Here is a 19,999-nt window from a genome sequence, read left to right on the forward strand (position 1 = left end):
GATCATTCGTACTAACAACAGTATTCTTATTTCTCTTGATATGCACATGCATTTTCATGTGTACTTCTATATCTATGGGTTTGGAGATAGATGACAGGTAGGCCATCAGACAGACAGATGATAGGTAGATAGATATAAAGAAAGATAAGAAATGACATCTGTTCTTTCTGCTATTTTCTCTGCAAAGTCGCTTGCAAAATGTTTAAATTTAATCTCCTCAAGTTTCTTCCTCCAGTCCTTTCTTAGATATACTCCAGTCTGTCTTTGACCATGTCCTTCCACTACAACCTTGTGGCAAGTTTACCAAAACCGTTCTCTTTCCAAAGCCTAATGGGAGCCTATTGGTTCCCATTGTTTTTCTGTCTTTCAGCAACAATGACTGAGTTAAATAATTTCTACTGTTTGAATGATGCCTTTCATTTTTACTTCACTCTCCTGAATTTATTTTTCCATATTGAATATCCATATAAATCTTCAATTTTTTTCTTTTTAATTGATCTCTAACTAAGAACTTTATTTGTGAGTCCCTTCTTGGACTTCTCTGGACTTAGGCTTATACCCTCATTCGTCTTATGCAATTTCATGGCTTTAATTAACAGCTGGATTCTGAAAGCTCCAAATTCTACCATGAATCTCTACACTGAACTTGACTTCTGTATCCAATCAAATGGGAGCAGATGGATATTAAATATCTCACAGTTAAACTACCAGCCAAATCCTGAACAATTTTTATCTACTTGCCTCTCTCTCAAATTTAATCATAATAAATGATTCCTTCAGCCCACATAAATTGGTTAAAATTCATAGAGTCATTGACTCTTCTGTATTTTTCTACCCAGATTCAATGTTTGCTGAAACCATTTACTTTTGTTTTAAATATGTCCCTAATTCAATTATTATTCTACAATCATTTGGTGCTACTTTAATCCAACCTGTCATCATGACTGTCCTAGTTTACTGTAAAAAATTTTTAAGATATTTCATTATATCCCTTCTTGTCCACATTATTGTCATTAAGGTATCTAAAAATATCTAAATTGATCCATTAAAAGCAAGTCAGGTAATGTATCAGTTCTTCCTGGAATTCCTGAAGAATCCCATATGATTTCAAACTCCCAGCTATTACCTATGTAACTGTACAGGACAGACTAGTCTCTTAACCCGAGATACTTCCTGTTTTTTTCTCATATCTTACAAGCAAAGTGAATTAATTTAGCCAAAGAAAATATCACACTTTGCTAACAATTTTTGCACATTACTGGCTTTTCAATGGCTTATATGCTTTATTGTTCTAGAACGCTGGCTACAGATTTCCTGTCATAAATGCAGAAAAAATCTATTCCAAACTTTTATGTGCTTAACAGAGTTACTAATTATTTTTGGATTTGCCAAAATTAAATAAATACTATAGGCTATTTATTTTAATAAATACTAGCTATGAATATGTTCAGATTAATTGTTGGGTTCTTTCTGTAAATTTAGCATAAAATGTAATCCTCAGTTCTTCACCTTCAAAATGAGAAATTGTTATAACTTAGACTACATGTGAAAGACTACAGTTAATTTATATGTGCATGTGTATTTAATTCCAAAGTTCCCACAAAATGCAAACCTAAAATTAAATCTATAGTAGCAAATAGATCCATTAGTAAAAATTTAAATTGATAGATATAATGCTTTGATTGCTTTCTTATATGATAATTCATTTACCTATAAATCAAAATCTTATTCAAGAACAATAGTAGATCTTATATATAGATATAGGATTTTCATTGGCCGTGGATCTGCACGCTATTTTATGTATGTTATGGAGGAGAATATCCTATTGGTTTATTATGACTTTAACCTTCTTTGGTTAAAGTATAAGAAACAGGACGAACTGGCTATCTAGGTCAGCTCTATGATGTGCCATATTGCATATTTTAAGCATTAAGAAGTATACTCTTTAGTATTTTCTTGTTAAAGTACTTGAACATTTCACACACTTTCATAACCCTAACACATGAATAGAAACCCAGATGAAGGCCATTAGTCATTGTTTTTATAGCTGTAACAATGATATCCATAATTTCCCATAGATTCCCTTACTCCCTATGCTTCATGGGTCTCTCGTGCCCCTTTCTTTAGACTTTTCTATATTGATAATGTTCATAGTTCACTTTTACTCCCCAGTGATTGATATATATCATTTTAAAAATTGATCACAAAACTTTGGGGCTCATGACTTTTTGAAACTCTTTTAGAAAAAAAAGATATACTGTAGAAATATAGTATGTTTTATATGTTTTTGAGGTTTTTGACAAAACCCACAGTAGATTTTCTCCTTTCTATATTTAAGGTTATGATATTGTTTTATTTACCTCATGCAAAAATGAAGAATTTTTTAAAGAATTTTTAAATACAAAACATTTCACCATTTCAAATCCTCCTTCTCATATGTGGTGTCTTCTTATCTTTATAAATTATATCATATGCTATCTGAAGAGATCTTTCTCTTGTAATTGAAGATTTCTAACAATTATTTAAAAATTTTGTTCGTATATACAATCCATTTCAATTGTATTTTTTTTCGAATAGCTTTTTATATTTTAATGGATGCATAAAATACACAATGTATACAATATTAAAAAATATTTGTGGTACCCTGTGATGCTTCAGTACAAGCATATAGTATATTTCAGTCAGAAGAAATACATCCATTTAATCCAATATTTATCCTTTCTACTATGTATTAGAAATATACATTACCTTTATCTACAGTGATTCTGCAAAGAGCACAGCAGAACTTCTTGCTCTTGTATTTTAGCACCTGCTGGTTTGATTCTTTCCTCTTTTTCCCCTACTCTCACCAGACCTTGATACCAACCATTCTAAGTTCAACTCTGAGAGATCAACAGTTTCTAGACTCCACATTTAAGTGAAATTGCTTGATATTTGTCTTTCTGTGATTGGCTTATTTCACTGAGAATGATCACCAGTTCCACGCATGTGGTACAAACCACAGGATACCAAGCTACTGTATACCTGAACTGTATCCTACTGTGTGTGCATGTGTGGTTGGGTGAGATCAGGTTCTTTATGAGCCTGTCAATTGATAGACCCTTACAGAATCTTTCCATTCCTTGGTTAATGTCAATAGTACTGCAATAAACATGGGGATTCTTTTATCCTTTAAAACTACTGATTTCATTTCCTTTAGATATATATACAATAGGAAGATTGCTGAATTATTTTATAGTTCTATTTATAAATTTTTAGGAAACTCCGTACCATCTTTCATAGTGACTGTCCTGATTCACACTCCCACCAACAGTGTGTTCCCTTTTCCCCATAGGCTCGCTTGCACTTGTTACCTTTAGTTTTTCTAAATAGCCACACTTACTAGAATGAAGTAACTCAAGGTTTTGATTTTGTGTTTCACGGGTGGTTCATAATGTGGAACATTTTTTAATATATCTCTGTAATTTCTATATTTGCTATTTGGAAACGCTTGTTTAAGTCTAGAGTCCATTTTTCAATAAGGCTGTTTGTTCTTTTCCTGTTGAGATTTTGAGTTTCTCATGCATTATGAATTGAAGAGACTACAGATTGAAATAACATATTTACAAACTCACGTTACTGTTCTTTATAAAGTATTAACTTTGTCTAAAACAAAACAAAACAAGAAACAAAAAGCAAAACAAACTAATGTAGCTCAGAGTTTACGTTTTTGGTATTTAAAAATTTAAGGACCTCTAGACCCATTCAACCCAGCTATTCCCTTCCTGGGTATTTTCCCAGAAGATCTGGAAACATCATATCACAGAGATATATGTGCAGCCGTGTTTATAGCCCCGCAGTTTGTAATTGTTAAATTGTGGAAGCAAGCCAAATGTGCATCTACTGAGGAATGGATAAAAAAATTGTGGTACTTTTATATAATGGAATGTAATTCAGCTATAAAGAAAGATAAACTCGAGGCTTTTACAGGTAAATGGTCCATCTAGAGACCATACTCATAAGTGAAATAAACCAGACCTCCATGTGTAAGCAACGAATTGTCTCACTAGTGTAATAACCTGAAAGAGTGAATAAAAATTAGAAGACATGATAGACATTGTGAAATGAAAGGAAACTGATCAAAAGTAGAGAAACTGGGATAAGGGAAAACAGAAAAGACATAAGGGGAAATTATGTATTTTCGTATATACAGGATAGCTAATATAGTTTTACTATTGACTTCTATCACTTTACTGAAAGGAACAGTCAGTGATTAGTTATTTGATCAATCTTACATGTCTCTGTTTGTTTTCCTGAGAAACCACTTCAAAGATATCAACATGCAATCCAACCACCATTGTTAATTTCCTACTACATTGTCTGCAGCACAGTATTGTTTACATTGTTCTTATGCTATTTTGTAAGTGAATGTCTGATTGTTAATATGTTTTCTTTCTTTTTTTTAAATAAATTTTAAAAAGTTTAACAACCATCACTTAGTTGTAAATTGTTGCTATATGTACAGAAAATGATTTAATGAAACTGTAATTTTCTTATTCTGGTATTTAGTAGTAAAATTTTAGTTATATTCATGTTTTATGTAAAATATTTCCTTAAAATATAAACAATATTGAAGATAATATTAATAATATATGATTGAGACAGCATGGCATCCTGAGGCATGTTCAAATTAAATCTCACCCAAGTAAGATGTCTGTCATTAAGAAATCAACCAATAACAAGTGCTGGTGAGGCTGTGGGGAAAAAGGAACCCTTCTCCACTGTTGCTGGGAGTGTAGACTGGTGCAATCTCTCTGGAAATTACTATGGAAATTCTTTAGTAAACTAGGACTAGAGGCCCCCTTGAACTTAGCTATTTCCCTTTCTGGGTATTTTTCCAGAAAAATTAAAAACATCATACCACAACTATATATGCACCCATGTTTATGTGAGCACAATTTGTCAAAGATAAATCTTATAAACAACCCAAATGCCCATCAACTAAGGATTGGTTTAAAAATGTGATATATATTTAGATCTGTATGACAGATGTATTGTATCAGTTTATCATTTACTTAGCAGATTAACTTAACAGCTCATTACAATTATGTACTAAATTAATAATCACAACAACCCTAGGAAATCTATCCTCCTATACATATTCTATAGAAAATGAAATAGCAATATAGGTAAGGTAAATCTTTACCTTCAAGTGTAAAAGCCAGTACAGTGTAGTTAGTATTCTAATTTATTCATTTTATTTCTATTTTATGGTCTTAAGTATACTATTAAAATAGGCAGAATATTTTGGCAGTAATATTAAGTTTAAAGGTCACTTTCAGAAAAAGGAATATTCTGATAATCATCACCTACAGTACACATAACTTCATTTTTAAAATAAAAATTTCTGAAACATTTATTTTAATGTTTCTTTAATACCATAATATTAAAATTTTAAATATCTATTTCTTATTGTTATTCTTTGCTATTTTAAAGAGAGTAGTAAAAAAAAAAACAGTAGCAAAATACCAATATCACAGACAAAACAAGACACAGCAAAAACATTAAAAATGATACAGGGTTTCAGAACAAAATCATGGGGATTTACATGGTTGTTATTTTACATATTGTTACCTTTGAGAAAGTTGTTCAGATTAGCAGATGTAAAAATGCGACTTGATTGAACCATTAAAAAGCATAAAAATATGATAAATTAAAAAGCATTAGAGATGATACAGTTTTACTAGACAAGATGGTAGGAATTCACCCATGATTATTATATTGCATATTGTTGACCTCAATTCAGTTGTTCAGATTACCATATATAAGTATGCAAAATTGGTCAAAGTAAAAAAAAAATTAAACATTAACTGTTCCTTTCAATAAACCATCAGACCTCAGCAGTACAGTTATCCCAGCTATGTCTGTATATATTTTGTTCTCCTTCTTTCTTTTGTTCTGTGCCTCATCCCATTTGTTCTTTCCTTTGAGTAATTTCTTTCCCTTTCATATTATCTATTATACATTTTGAGGTTTATTTACACTTTCAGGTTCTTACATTAGGGAAACAATATGATGTTTACACAAATGGGTCCAATTTATTTCACTTATAAGTATGGTCTCTAGTTGCTCTATTTACTTATAAAAGCCTTGAGTTTATCTTTTTTATAGCTGAGTAGTACTCCATTGTATAAAACTACCACATTTTTTTAATCCATTCCTCAGTTGATGGATATTTGGGTTGTTTCCAAGATTTAGCTATTGCAAATTGTGCTACTATCAACATGAATGCACATATTTACTTGTGGTATAATGCTTTTAATTCTTCTGGGAAAATACCCAGAAGGGGAATAGCTGGGTTAATTGGGACTTCTAATCCTAGGTTTGTGAGAATCTCCACAATGATTTCCACAGTGCTTTCACCAATCTATACTCCCATCAGCCGTGGAGAAGGTTTCCTTTTCCTCACAGCCTTTCCAGCATTTGTTATTGGTTGATTTCATAATGATAGCCATTCTTTCTTGGGTGATAAGTAATCTCAGTGTTGTTTTAATTTGCCATTCATCTGAGAAGAGTGTATTCATCTCAGATGCCCATTTTTGGATTGGGTCTTTCCCGATTTTTTAAATTTGTTATATGTTCTAGATAGAAGTCTGTTGTCTGAGGGGCATTTGGCAAAGTTTTTTTCCCAATTCATGGGTTTTCTTTCTACTCTGTTGATGATTTCTTTTGATATGCAAAAATTTTCAATAAGATAAGATCCCAGTTGTTGATTCTTTGAAGTATTTCCTGTGCAGTTTGCTTTTTGGTCATGAACTATCTGCTTACCCCATTTCCACAAGGTTTTTAACCTACCTTCTCTTCCAGTCAATTTACTGTTTCTGCTTTAATATTTAGATCTTCAATCCATTTTGACTTTAGTTTAGTGCATGGTGATAGACATGGGTCTAGTTTTAGTCTTCAACATGCGGAAAATCAGTTTTTCCAGCACCACTTATTAAACAGGCTATCTTTCTCCCAGTGAATATGTTTGGCCCCTTTGCCAAAGATAAGGTGGCTGAGTGTGTTTGTAGTTGTGTCTGCATCTAGTAATCTGTTCGATTGTTCCTCAGGTCTCTTTTATTTTGGCCAGTACCATGCTGCTTTTGTCACAGTAGCTTTGTAATAAAATTTCAAGTCAGGGAATGTAATACCTCCTGCCTTGTCTTTGTTGCCCAGGATTGTTTTTGCTGTTCTAGGTCTCTTCTGCTTCCAGATGAATTTTAGGAATATTTTCTCTAGATCTGTGAGGTATACTAATGGTATTTTAATTGGGATTGTTTTAAATCTGTACAACAGTTTTTGGAGTATTGCCATTTTCACAATGTTGGTTCTTCCTATCCATGAGCAAAAGTATCTTTACGTTTTCTGAAATCTTCTTGATTGTTTTTTTTCCAAAGTACTGAAGTTTTCACTTTACAGATCATGTACTTATTTTGTTAGATTAATTCCTAAGTATTTCATTTTTAGATGCTATTATGGAAGATTTGGTTTCCCTAATTTCTCTCTCAATCAGTTTGTTGTTTGTGTACAAGAATGCTATTGATTTTTGAGTGTTAACTTTGTATCTAGCTATGCTACTGAATTTGGTTATTAAATCTATAAGCCTTTGGTGGAGTTTTGGGGGTTTTCTATGTAGAGTATCATGTCATCTGCAAATAATGATAAATTCACTTTTTCCTTTCCTATTCTTATTCCTCCTGTTTTTGTTTCTTATCCAATTGCTTTGGCTAATATTTCCAGAACTATATTGAATAGGAGTGGTTACAGTGGCCATCCTTGTCTTGTTCCTGATTTTAAAGTGAAAGCTTTTAATTTCTGACCATTTAGTTTGATGTTACCCATTGGTTTGGCATAGATGGCTTTGACCACATTGAGGTAAAGACCATGTATTCTATTTTCTGTAAGGTTTTTATCACGAATGAGTGTTGGCCTTTATCAAAATCTTTCTCTGCCTCAATTGAGATGATATGGTGATATTTGTTTTTTGCTCTATTGATGTGATCTATTTCATTAATTAATTTTCATATGTTGAAACATCCCTGCATTACTCAGATGAATCCCACTTGGTCATGGTGTATAATTTTCTTGATGATGTGTTGCATTCTGTTTGCTAGTATTTTATTGAGAATTTCTCCATCTATATTCACTGTGGAGATTGACATATAGTTCTGTTTTAGGTTGGTTCTTTCTCTGGGTTTGGCATCAAGATAACACTTGCCTCTGGGAATGAGTTGGGGAGAATGCCTTCCCTTTCAATTTCATTAAAGAGTCTGAGGTGAATTGGAGTTAATTTTTCCCTAAATTTCTTGTAGAAGTCAACTGTGAATCCATCAGGATCTTGGCTTTACTTCATTAGCAAGCTTTTTATTACATTTTCTATTTTGCTTGCTGATATTGAGTTATTCAGGATTTTTATATCTTCTTCATTCTACTTTGGTAATTCATATATATCTAGAAATTTGTCCATTTCCTCTGTGTTTTCCATCCTGTGAGAGTAATCATTTTCAAAATAGGTACTGATAATCTTCTGAATTTCTATAGGATCTGTCATCATTTCTACCCTTTTGCATGTCTTTCAGTTTTTTCTTTCCTTTTCATGATAAGGATGGCTAGGGACTTATCTACTTTATTTATTCTTTTAAAGAACCAACTCTTGGATTCATTAATTCTTTGTATTGTTCTTTTAGTCTCCTTTGTGTTAATTTATGCCCTAAGCTTTATAATTTCCTGCCTCCTTTGGACTTTGAGCTTGACTTGCTCTTCCTTTTCTAGAAGCTTGAGGTGTAGCACACAATTGTTTATCTGTGCTTGTTATGCTTTCCTGAGGTGGGAATTCACTGCTATAAATTTCCCTGTGAGGACTGCTTGTATTGTGTCCCACAGGTTCCTGTAATTTGCATCTATATTTTTGTTTTATTTTAAATATTGCTTTATAATTTCTTCTTTGATTTCATCTGTGACTCATTGGTTGCTCAGGAGGGTGTTATTTAATTTCTATGTATTTATGAAATTTTCTTTCTTTGTTTTTTTTTTTTTTTTTTCGTTTTTTTCCGGTACTGGGAATCAAACTCATGAGCTCTGTGCCACTGAGCTAAATCCCCAGCCCCTTTATGGAATTTTCATAATTTCTTTTGTCATTAATTTCCAATTTTATTGCACTATGATCTGATAGTATGCATGAGATAATTTCAATTCCTTTGCATTTACTTAAGCATGTCCTATGTGTTGGTTTATGGTCTACTTTAGAGAACATCCCATGTGTAGCTGATATGAATGTGTATTCTGATGTTGTTGAGTGGAACACTTTGTAAAGGTCTTCTAAGTCTGTTTATTCACAGGTTTGGTTTAGTTCTGTTATTTCTTTGCTGATTTTTGGTCTAGTTGATCTATCTCTTTGTGACAATGGCATGTTAAAGTCTCCTATTATGTTTGTGTTGCTGCTTATTTCATTTTTCATGTCTGTTAAATATTGTCTTATATAGTTGTTTGCTAGTGTGTTTGGTGCATAGATATTTATGATTATTATCACTTTCTCTTGAAGTTTTCCCCTCACAAATATGTAGTGACCTTCTTTATGTCTTTTGATTGTTCTTTTTTTGAAGTTCCCATTTTCTGCAAACAGAATAGCTGCACTTGCTTTGTTCTGGGTTCCTGTCATATGGAGTATTGTTTGCCATTCTTTGATTTTTAGTCTATGAATTTTCTGAGTTAAATGTGTTTCCTGTATACAGCATATTGTTGGGATTTGTTTCTTGACCCACTCTGCCAGTCTGCTTCTTTTGATTGGTGAATTGAGACCATTTATATTAATGGTTAAAATTGATATGTATTGGCTTATCTTTGTCCTATTTTCTTGCTGCTGGCTCCTTCTCTTTTCCTTTGTTTAATTGCTTGCCCTGCTTGGTGGTTCCCTTCTGTTGTTTTTCTTGAAGTTGTGGCTTTTTTTTTTTTTTTTCTCTTTCCAGAACATCTTTTAGTACTCTTTGTAGTGTTGATTGGGGCTCATTAATTTCTTTAGTTATTCTTTATTGTGGAAATATTTTATTTCTCCATTAATTTTGAAGGATAGTTTTTCAGGGTACATCAATTTGGCTTGGAAGTTGTTTTCTCTGAGGACCCAAAATACTTTACTCTGGGCTTTTCTTGATATGATGATTTGTCTTGAGAAATTTTCTGTGATTCTGATTGGCTTTCCTGTTTCTTTTCTCTAATAGCTTTTAATATTCTGTTCTCTTCTTGAATTTCTGGGATCTTGATCACTATATGTGTGCAGATTTATTTTGGTTATGGCTAATTGGATATCTATATGCTTCACTTAATTGTATGTACAATTTTTTTTCCGTGGATTGGAAATTTTCTGTTATTACTTCTACCAATTGTCTTTTTTATGTCACGTTTCTAGACACCTTCTTTTTCATTGGCACCTATTAATCTTACATTTTTTTTTGTTGCTGCATATTGCAGCTGCTTAATTGTTATTTCCTGGTTTTGTTGTGATATTTCATAGATACTTCCTTTCATGGCCATTAGAAGCAATGCTGCTGTTAGGGTCTGAAAGTCTATCTTCACCTTTGTTCAAGCAGTGTTGCCAGTTTTTGATGAAAGTTTTAATTTCTTGAATATCTATTTGGATCTGATTCATGCATTCTAGTTATTTCTTATATTGTTCGTTGATGATTTCCATCAACGTTCTATGCTCCTCTTTTTTCTTTTTTATGTCTTCTTTAGATGTGCTGAGCAATTCTTTCCTTATTGTTGTCATTTCTTTTTCTTACCTGAGAGATTATTTCTAATCTGATATCTTCTAGGGCTTGATGGACTTGTTTCTTTACTTTAGTTGCTATCATTTCAGAAATTTCAGGTATATGACTTCCAAGCTCTTTTGTGTCCATGTCTCCTGGACTTCTGTGTGGGTTGGAGGTCTGAAATTGGATTTCACTTCTTTGTTTTGTCATTTTTGAATATCTGGAGGTTCCCTGGATCTCAGTCTCACTCCTGCAATGATGTGGATGTGGAAGGGCAAGGATGTGAAAGTCCGTGGTGCTCAGCGTGACTCCTGCAATTTATGTATGCTGGAGGGGTGAGGTCACCAATGCTACTGAGATGTCCAGGGCTCAGTTTGACTCCCATGTGGGGTTCCCAAAGCTATCTAGACTCCAGCTCTGCTTCTATGAGTGTGTGGGTGTGGGTGGGTCATGGTCACTGAGGCTCCAGACACTGCCTATGACACAGACTATTTCCCAAGCTAGTGGGGATGGATGAGCCCACAGTCACTGAGGCCCCTGAAGCTGTCTAAAGTTCAGTTCTGCTCCTCCAGGTGTGTGAGGGTGAAGGGAGTGGGCTCCAAGGCCCCTGAAGTTGTCCAGTGCTCTTCCTGACTCTCATGCTGATGAGGATGGAGTGGTGGCAGCTCACCAGCACTCCTGAAGCTGTCCTAGGTTCAGCTTGACTCATGCCTTGTTATTCTTTTTTATGTAGATTAAACCTAGGAGCTGCTCACATTAGGCAAATAGTTTACTACTAAATTACTTCCACCCCTTTAGTATTTTGAAGCAGTATTTCTAAATTGCCCAGGTTGGCCCTGACTTTACCATTTTCCTGCTTCTGCCTCCAAAGCAGCTGAGATTATAAACATGCATCAGTGGGTGTGGCTAAATATTATTTTTAAAGTCATATTTAATATGAAATTAAATGTATGTATATTATGAAAATCAAGGTGATTATCTTTAAGAAAAATATATTTTTACATATGCATAATTTTCTATAACAATGTTATAGATATCATAGATATTTGCTAAGAAAGGATCTGTTCCAGAAACCTGTAAATATACCTTATCCCCCATCTAGTTACTCAGAAAACACTAAATTTCACCTCAATATATTTCTGGATTCCACTCTTTTCTCTATGTGTATCACCACTTCCCTTTCCCAGCACATTATCTATGAATGTTTGCAGTGAATGCCCCTTACTAGTTTGTCTTAGTCTGTTTATTTTATTCCGTTCTAACCAAGGACCTTAAGGTAGGTGGCTTTAAGAAGCAAAGTGTATTTCTTAGAGTTCTAGTGGGTGGAAAACACCAGATCAAAGACCCAGCAGACCACATTAGTTGTCAGTTAAGTGTGGTCTTGACACATACAGGGTGTCTTCTCACTTTGCCCTAATTTTGTAGGAGTAGGCTTAACAGTTCTGGTCTTTTTGTAAGACACTGCTTACAATTACGAGTGAAATCACTCATGATCCAATCAAGTGCCAAAGGCACTACATTTTAACACCATGACCTTGGAGCTGAAGACCTCAGCACTGGGATTTTACTTACATACAAACTTTCAAACCTAAGCACCCACTCATTGACCTTTCATCATGCAGAATGAGTGATCTTTTCAAATTACAAGTGGACCTGCCTTATTTTTGTCACTGAAATTTTCATATCCTTTTGTAGTAGTTCCTATGATACCAAAACTTTTTTCTTTAGCTTTTATTTTTAACATTTCTATTTACATATAATTTACATAGTATGAACTGACACATTAAATTGACAATTGAAAGCCTTTAAAGTATTCCTGAAGCTGTGCCCTGAACAAACAATCAGTGTGTGACCATTCTCCTTGCTTTTTATGTCACTACCACTTCCCAGTGCAGTAATGACTGTAGTTTTCTGTTTGCTCAATATGCTTGTACTCAAAATTTCAAATAAATAGACTCATTCCAAAGTTATCCTTAAAGACTAGTTTTTGTTTTTTCTACTTACAGTAAGATTTTCAAAGTTTACCTATATTGAAGCACATGCAAGTACTTTATTTCATTTTATTGCCAAATATTTATCTATGTAGCATATTATCCAGTATTTTCTTATATGGATTACTGATAAATACTTCCTTATATGGATTTTTTTTGTCTATACCTTAGTGGATTTTTTTTTTTTTTGCTTTATTGACAAAGCTGTCATGAGTATTCACATACAAGCTTTTGTATATACATCATTTCTAACTCTATATCTTATATTTTAAGATACTTTCAGAACTTTTGTCCAAAGCATTTCACATATTCAAGGACAACTGATTTTTCCATCTCTCCTCCACCATTTATTAGGTCTTTTTATGATAGTCTTTCTCATGAGTCCAAAGTAATATGGTGTTAATTTCCGTTTCTCTAATGACTAATAGCCTTGAACATACTGTCTAATTATTAATGGTCTCCCCTTGGCTTTTGAATGTCTTTATTATAGTTTTACTTATTCAGCTCCTCTTACCTTCTTTCTATTCATATGGGATGTGGCAGCCTCACTGAGCTACTTTCAACTCTTTAAATCCCTCATGTCTACGTATAAACATTTCCCATCCCCTCCTCATTTTCCCTTCTTTGTCACTTGGCTAGGGCTGGCTTCCTGGTTGTGCCACCAGAGCAACTGCACAGGGAGTCATTCCCACAAAGATACCTTGTTTAGCTTATTGTATTATTGGTGTCTTCATGAAATTTAAAATAAAGTTATTGTAGGAAACATAACATTTTATTTTGCAATGGGCCCTAAAATTATGTAGTCAGTGTAGAACCTGGCTTATCATCAGTATTGTTCCGTCAGTTTAGAAATTAATACCTTCAAGATAGTGTTCTTCACCTTTCTAGACAATATTAATTTTCTATCCTGCATTTCATCTATACCAGCATGTATTATAATTTGTCATTTTTCCTTCTAAACTCTGATCTCATAAATTAACAGTGTTCCCTACCGTCTCAACTTTTCTATCCCCAGGACTCAGCACAGTGCCTGTGATATGGGTTTTGTACCCATGTTAGTGTTATGGTTGAGGTTTAGGTGGTGAGACATGTAGCAAACATAATTTAAAACACGAGCTCCAGGGCCAGATGGCCTGAATATTTAGCTTCTGTCACTTATAAGATACACTATCTGGGTAAGTTAGTCTTTGTTTCTGACCTCAATCTTTTTTCTTAAAATGAGGATGATATTAGGCCCAACATAATAGTGGAATTAGTAAAATTAAGCAAACCATTAAATGTATGGAGAATGGTGTCAAACAAGTACCATTTATCATACACATTATCTTTTATAATTGTTATATTGATAATTAATATATTGAGCTCCAAATTCTTAATAAATTTTGATTGTATATTTAAAACAAGAAAATTACTCAGGGATTTTGGGAGGAGATTATCATGCAGGATTTCTTAAGAACTCTTCTTATACTCATTACCATTTTTTATATCATTTATATTGCTTGGAGGAAGGGTAATTGTACAAAAGTTCAGTTCATGAAATCAGAATAAAAAGAAAATTAGGAAGCTGGGAGCAAGCCCAGAGAGAAGAGAATTAATGTTAAATATAGAAATCTTATAAGCAGAGAAGAGAAATTTTCTGTTTAATATTCTTGACGATAGTGTATTGCTGGGTGTAGTCAACATAATATTAACACAGTTTTGGAGTTTTTTGGAAAAGTCAATGGTAATGAGCTCTACAGAGTGTCTGTTTCTCTGTTTATACATTCAGCAGTTGTCCTTTGTCTTTTTATGCTGATATTTGAATTTGAACGTGCCATTCATAAATGTGCTTCATGCTATGAGGCATGAGCCAAACAATGTATGATGCAGGGTGAAAATCCAAGTGCAAGGCTTTGCAGGACTGTGCTTGCTTTTGGTTTTGTTTTGTTTTTTTGTTTGTTTGTTTGTTTTTTTTTTTGGTTTTTCTCCGGTACCGGGAACCAAACTCACGACCTTGCGCTTGCCAGGCAGGCGCTTTTGCTAAATCCCCAGCCCCCTGCTTGTGGTTTTGCATGCAGACCTTCAGTACCCAACATCGGAAGAGTTCACATGCTCCCCTCTCTTCTCCGTATCTTCTGGATGTTTTGAATTCTTTCATACATTCTCTGAGGTCATGTGCTAGGAAATCGCTGCTCAACACCACCTCTTTCACGATTCTCAGATCTTCAGCCACACTTATTTTTCAGGGGACATCCCTCTGACATTACCTCACTGCTTCATTGGCCCTTTCCCAAGTGAAATTGTGAGGTTCTCATGTCGGACAAATTATTTGATTATAATTCACATTTAATATTTTCATTCTTTGTTTAATGTCTTTAAGGTTAGCCCTATCCTAACATCTTCAGCACTTTATCCTCAGTGCCTGTTTATTATATAATAAGTGCTCCTCAACCTGCAAAATTGTTGATTGACTTGCATAATTTATATATTTGCCAAAAGCCCATAGTGGTTAACTGTTTTTAAAATGTTCAAGGATACAGTGTGAAAAAAGGGAAAGAGAGAAAATTGGTCATCTCAGATAAACTGTAATCTGTGGTAGGATTCTAGGTTTGTCAATAAATAGACAGGTAAGATCACAAAAATGAAGCTGTTTCCTGACACCTTGTGTAATACAATTGTGTTATGTTTACAATTGTCAAAAATTAAGTTAGAATTGAACACAGCAAAGTAGCTATAAAATGTATATTGACTAAGGGATTTTTTGAAAGGAGACTAAACTCTAAGAATAATCATTTTATATATATTGAGATGCTATTGAAATAAGCAACTTTTAAACTGACCTTCTAGAGAGACAAAGAATATGACATAAATCAAATTTCAGAAAATCAATTTCTATGAAGAGTATGAATAATAATGTACAGTGAGACACTTTTCCTTCTAATGATCTTATTTAATTCAGTGATAGAACTTCAAAATAGTGGATAGATAGCTAAAATGCCCATTAACCTGTCTCAATCAAATATCAGATGTTTTAAATTAATCTTTAGTAGATATTGAATCAAAGCCAAATTATAAATGAATTTTATTTCAGATGTGTGCAGTACTTTTTGTAGCATAAAAAGATGTTCTTTAGAATGTCAGATAGGTGAAGGAATGACTTTGGTGTTCCACTGTGCTAGCTAAATGTAATATATTCGTTACATTTTTACAAAGCCAATATTAAACCTGAAAAGGGTTTACAATTTCTAAATGAATTGTATATTTTATAAAATTTGTTTCTCCAGAACTTTTATTCATAATTTCTGATACATTGACAATAACCTTGGATGAACATTGTCTTAGTTACTTTTCTGATTTCAGGGACAAAACAGCTGACACTCAAAGTTGAAGGACAAAAGGCTTTTCTTGGCTAAGAGTTGGTAGAGGAGTGTGTCCGTAGTCAGCTGGTTCCAAACCAGGGTAGCACAGAAAAGGGGCATTACACAGCAGAAGCAGTTCACGGTGTGCCAAGTAGAAAGTAGCGAGAAGCAGCAGCAGCAGAAACAAGACTGCCTTTTCCATTTATCCTATCCAGGCTACAAATTCAGGGCAGGACTTCTGTTTTTAGTAAATCAACTCAGCTAAACCCAGAACTATAATTCCAATCAGTGGACTAATTTGGAACCAGAAACCCTTAATCCCAGCTTCACACACTTTACATCCAGCCAGCCCCAAAAAGCCCCACCTACTGGCACAGGAGGTTTTGGGGGACATCTAGATACAAGTCATAGCAAACATTTTTCTTATGGCATGCAGATTGCGTGTAAACCGATTGTTTTCTCCAGTCTGTATCAGTATCTGAGGTTTTACTTCCTCAATAAAAGATCGTATGTCACACATCTGTGTTGAAAAATGTTGTGACAATAAAAGTTGACTAATTTTCTAAAATTCAAATAAATAAACTAAATTCAAATAAATTTCAATACTTGTGTGGGCAATCTGTCTTAAATCTTAGTGTATGTTTATTATCAAATTATTATTATTATCAAATTATTCAAACTCTAATCTACAATAAATAATACTAGGAGAACATAGTGTTTTTCAAGGGAGAAACATCTTCAATTTAAAATGTTTTCAATACTAGGAATGAACAATGTATTACTTTATGAAAAATACAGAATTTGCTTTGCACTATTCATAATATATTAGTTGCTGTATTTTAAGAATGCTAAATGCAAAGTTTTAATTCGTCCTAAATAATAACTGAAAGATTTTATTTGCTTTATTGTCATATATGTAAAAATTACTATAATTTTATTTGCCAGTGGTAAAGCAAAGCAATGGAACGATGCAGAGGCAGAGGCCAGGGGCCACATACACTACCCTCCAGGAAGTATCCAGGAACACCTATGCTTAACTAATTCAAGCTCCCAAGCAAATCAAGTTATTAATCTTACCCATACAGGGAGCATACTATACCTTTTGTGCATAAATGCTCATCTAAGTTTTTTATGGGAAAAATAAACTAAAATTTTATAACAAACTAATAGGAGAATTACAATACTTAATATCTTATGTATCATTATCTTCAAAGTAGTTACTCAGACTACTATATATGGGCATAAAAAATTCTCCAAACAATATTAGGACAAACTTTCCTTTTCAATGAACTAACAGAAACTACTAGTATAGCTAACATATATTTTTTCCTTTCTCTGAGTACCTGAAGAAGATATAAGGTTATATAATAACTAAATTCATAAATGAAATTAAGAAAACTATAGCAATATGGTGTCCCAATCAAATTTATGTCTGAAAAGTAGTTTTCAAACAGTCTTCTGCTATGTATAAAATAATTTGATAATAGATATACACTAAGATTTTATGACACATTGACCACACATGTATTAAAATTTATTTGTTTATTTTATTTATTTAAATTTAGAAATTAATCAACTGTTTTATTATTACAACATTTTTCAACACAGATGTGTGACATACAATCTTTTATTGAGGAATTAAAATCTCAGATTTTCAAAATAAACAATTCAGAAATAGTAAGCATATGTCTGTGAGGAATTATCAAAAGCTAAAATTTTATTATATTTTCTGACTTTATGAAGTAGAATTTAATGAAAAAACTATTTTTCTTTTTTTGACTGCTATAAGGGTGTTTAAATAATGAAAAAGTATTTTAGGTATGCTCTTAAGTTGTATGTAAGAACTCCCATTAGATATACACTATAATCTATACACTATTGGTTTGCAATAAATTTCTTGATTTGAATTAATATTCCTGGAGAAAGTGATTATCTCCAGTTTTCACTGTTTCTAAGAATAGTTTAGTGATCATTGTGTCTTTAATAATATATCCTATGATGCATGTGGTTAAAATTTTGCATAGTGGTTTTTATACATTCAAAAATGACAACAAAATTATCCTTAAAGATTTTATCTTGATTTATTCTTAAATGAAATAATTTTTAATCACATACAGCAGAAATATCATTTTCATTGGCAACTTTTAGACAAAAATGAATAAGCAATGCTGCTATGTTATGCTTGCAAGAAGTGTAAATGGAAGCGAGCAAAATCCTTCCAAAAATGCAAACTTTTTAAAAAGCATATAGCAGGTTCAGTAAAAATGGGCAATAAAATGGGTATCCAAGTTTTTCTGTATCAACATCCTGGTATACAGGTCGGGCAGGTAAAATGGGTATACTAAAATCAATAAAGTGAAAAATGTAGAAACACGTCTTTAAAACAATTAACGTGGATAAGAATTTCTTTTCATTTGCATGTGCACATGATAAATTTCGTAAGCTTGGCCTTTGTTTTGCACAAACCAGCATATGTCTTTCTTTTTCCTGCATCGGTGTGAACAGAGCCCAGACGGCCGTATTGAAGTCAAAGGGCAGCACGGAAGCTCATCCTTACACATTAAAGACGTGAGGCTGTCAGACTCAGGGAGATACGACTGCGAAGCTGCCAGTAGAATTGGAGGGCACCAAAAGAGCATGTACCTTGATATTGAATGTAAGTTCTTTTCAATACATACACTTTTTTCCTCTTTGAAAAAGTGAATTTTATAACAATAAAAAAATGTATATGTAGTTCATATTTCACAGTTTAAACGGCTTTAGAATATAATCATTCAAAGTCAGTTATTAGTGAAATCTAGTGGATATAATGGAGATTTCACAGGACTTTAAAATTAATAATCCGTCCTGAAATCAGTGACTTTCTTTTTTTTTAATTCCACCATAAACACAGCAGCAGTTGGACTACTGGTTTTCAACCTGTTAAAGTGTGTTTTCAAATAATATAACATGAATTTGTGCCTCAGATATTCAGTAATTGTTTTCATTTCTATTCAATTTTTTAGAGGAATAATGTTACAACCTTATGATATACAATACTATTGCAAATATTATATATATCTAAATATTTATATATATTTCAATTGTGTATATTGTCTACTCAGAATATGTTACAAGGAACTTGTTAAAATAAATATTTTAAATTTTCCTGAAGTATATGCTATAGGGAAGTAAGAAGCTTAAATATAAATTTGTCATTTTGTAATATTTCAAAGTAATTTGATAAATACGTTCTTCTAAAAGAAGAAATTTAACAACATTCTCAACACATATTTATGAATCGTCAAAAATAGAAGGTTAGAGCCTTTCTGATGGTTCAAGAAACATAGCTGTTTTTTGGGGGTGGGGGATCAGTCTCTGGACTTCACGCTTGCCAGGCAGGTGCTGTGCCACTGAGCTCAATCTGCAGCTCCAAAACAGCTCTTAATGGGAAAGTATGATTTAGTCTTATTGAAAAACATTTCTACTAGAGCATCTCTATTAATATTGATTGGAACTGACATAAATGAACTACATTATTTTACATATTTATAATCTGTTATGCTACTTTTAAGAAACTCACTTTATTGCCATCAAATGTTCTAAAATACAAACAAAAACCTTGATATTATAAAGAATGCACGACATAGGAAGTAATCCTAATAACTTACTAAATGTATGTATTTTTTCCCTAAAGCAGTTTTATTTTCACATCACTGGTATATTTCTTTTATGTTTTAACAACTTTGTAGGCACATTGAAAACATTTCTCAAATATGTAACACATTTGTTTATACTTTATAGTTTGAAATTATATATTTGGAATAAAATTTAATTTATGAACTGTTTCCTTTCCTTTAGAATCTAAATGATGGGCTGGGGATTTAGCTCAGTGACACAGCGCTTGCCTGGCAAGTGCAGGGTC

The 19,999-nt window shown here is 32.9% G+C and overlaps 1 protein-coding gene across 2 annotated transcripts in view; it reads left to right on the forward strand.

Annotated features, from left to right (window-relative positions):
- Positions 1–19,999, forward strand: part of Ncam2 (neural cell adhesion molecule 2) — a 490,334-nt gene that overhangs the window by 343,872 nt on the left and 126,463 nt on the right. For both annotated transcript variants that reach the window (XM_005375584.2, XM_005375585.2), the window contains exon 9: positions 18,601–18,751. In XM_005375584.2, the coding sequence (XP_005375641.1) occupies positions 18,601–18,751 (151 nt within the window). The remainder of the gene's footprint in view (positions 1–18,600; positions 18,752–19,999) is intronic.

Source organism: Chinchilla lanigera, unplaced genomic scaffold, assembly GCF_000276665.1.
Source record: "Chinchilla lanigera isolate Chin_1 unplaced genomic scaffold, ChiLan1.0 scaffold00006, whole genome shotgun sequence".
Taxonomy (NCBI): Eukaryota; Metazoa; Chordata; class Mammalia; order Rodentia; family Chinchillidae; genus Chinchilla; species Chinchilla lanigera.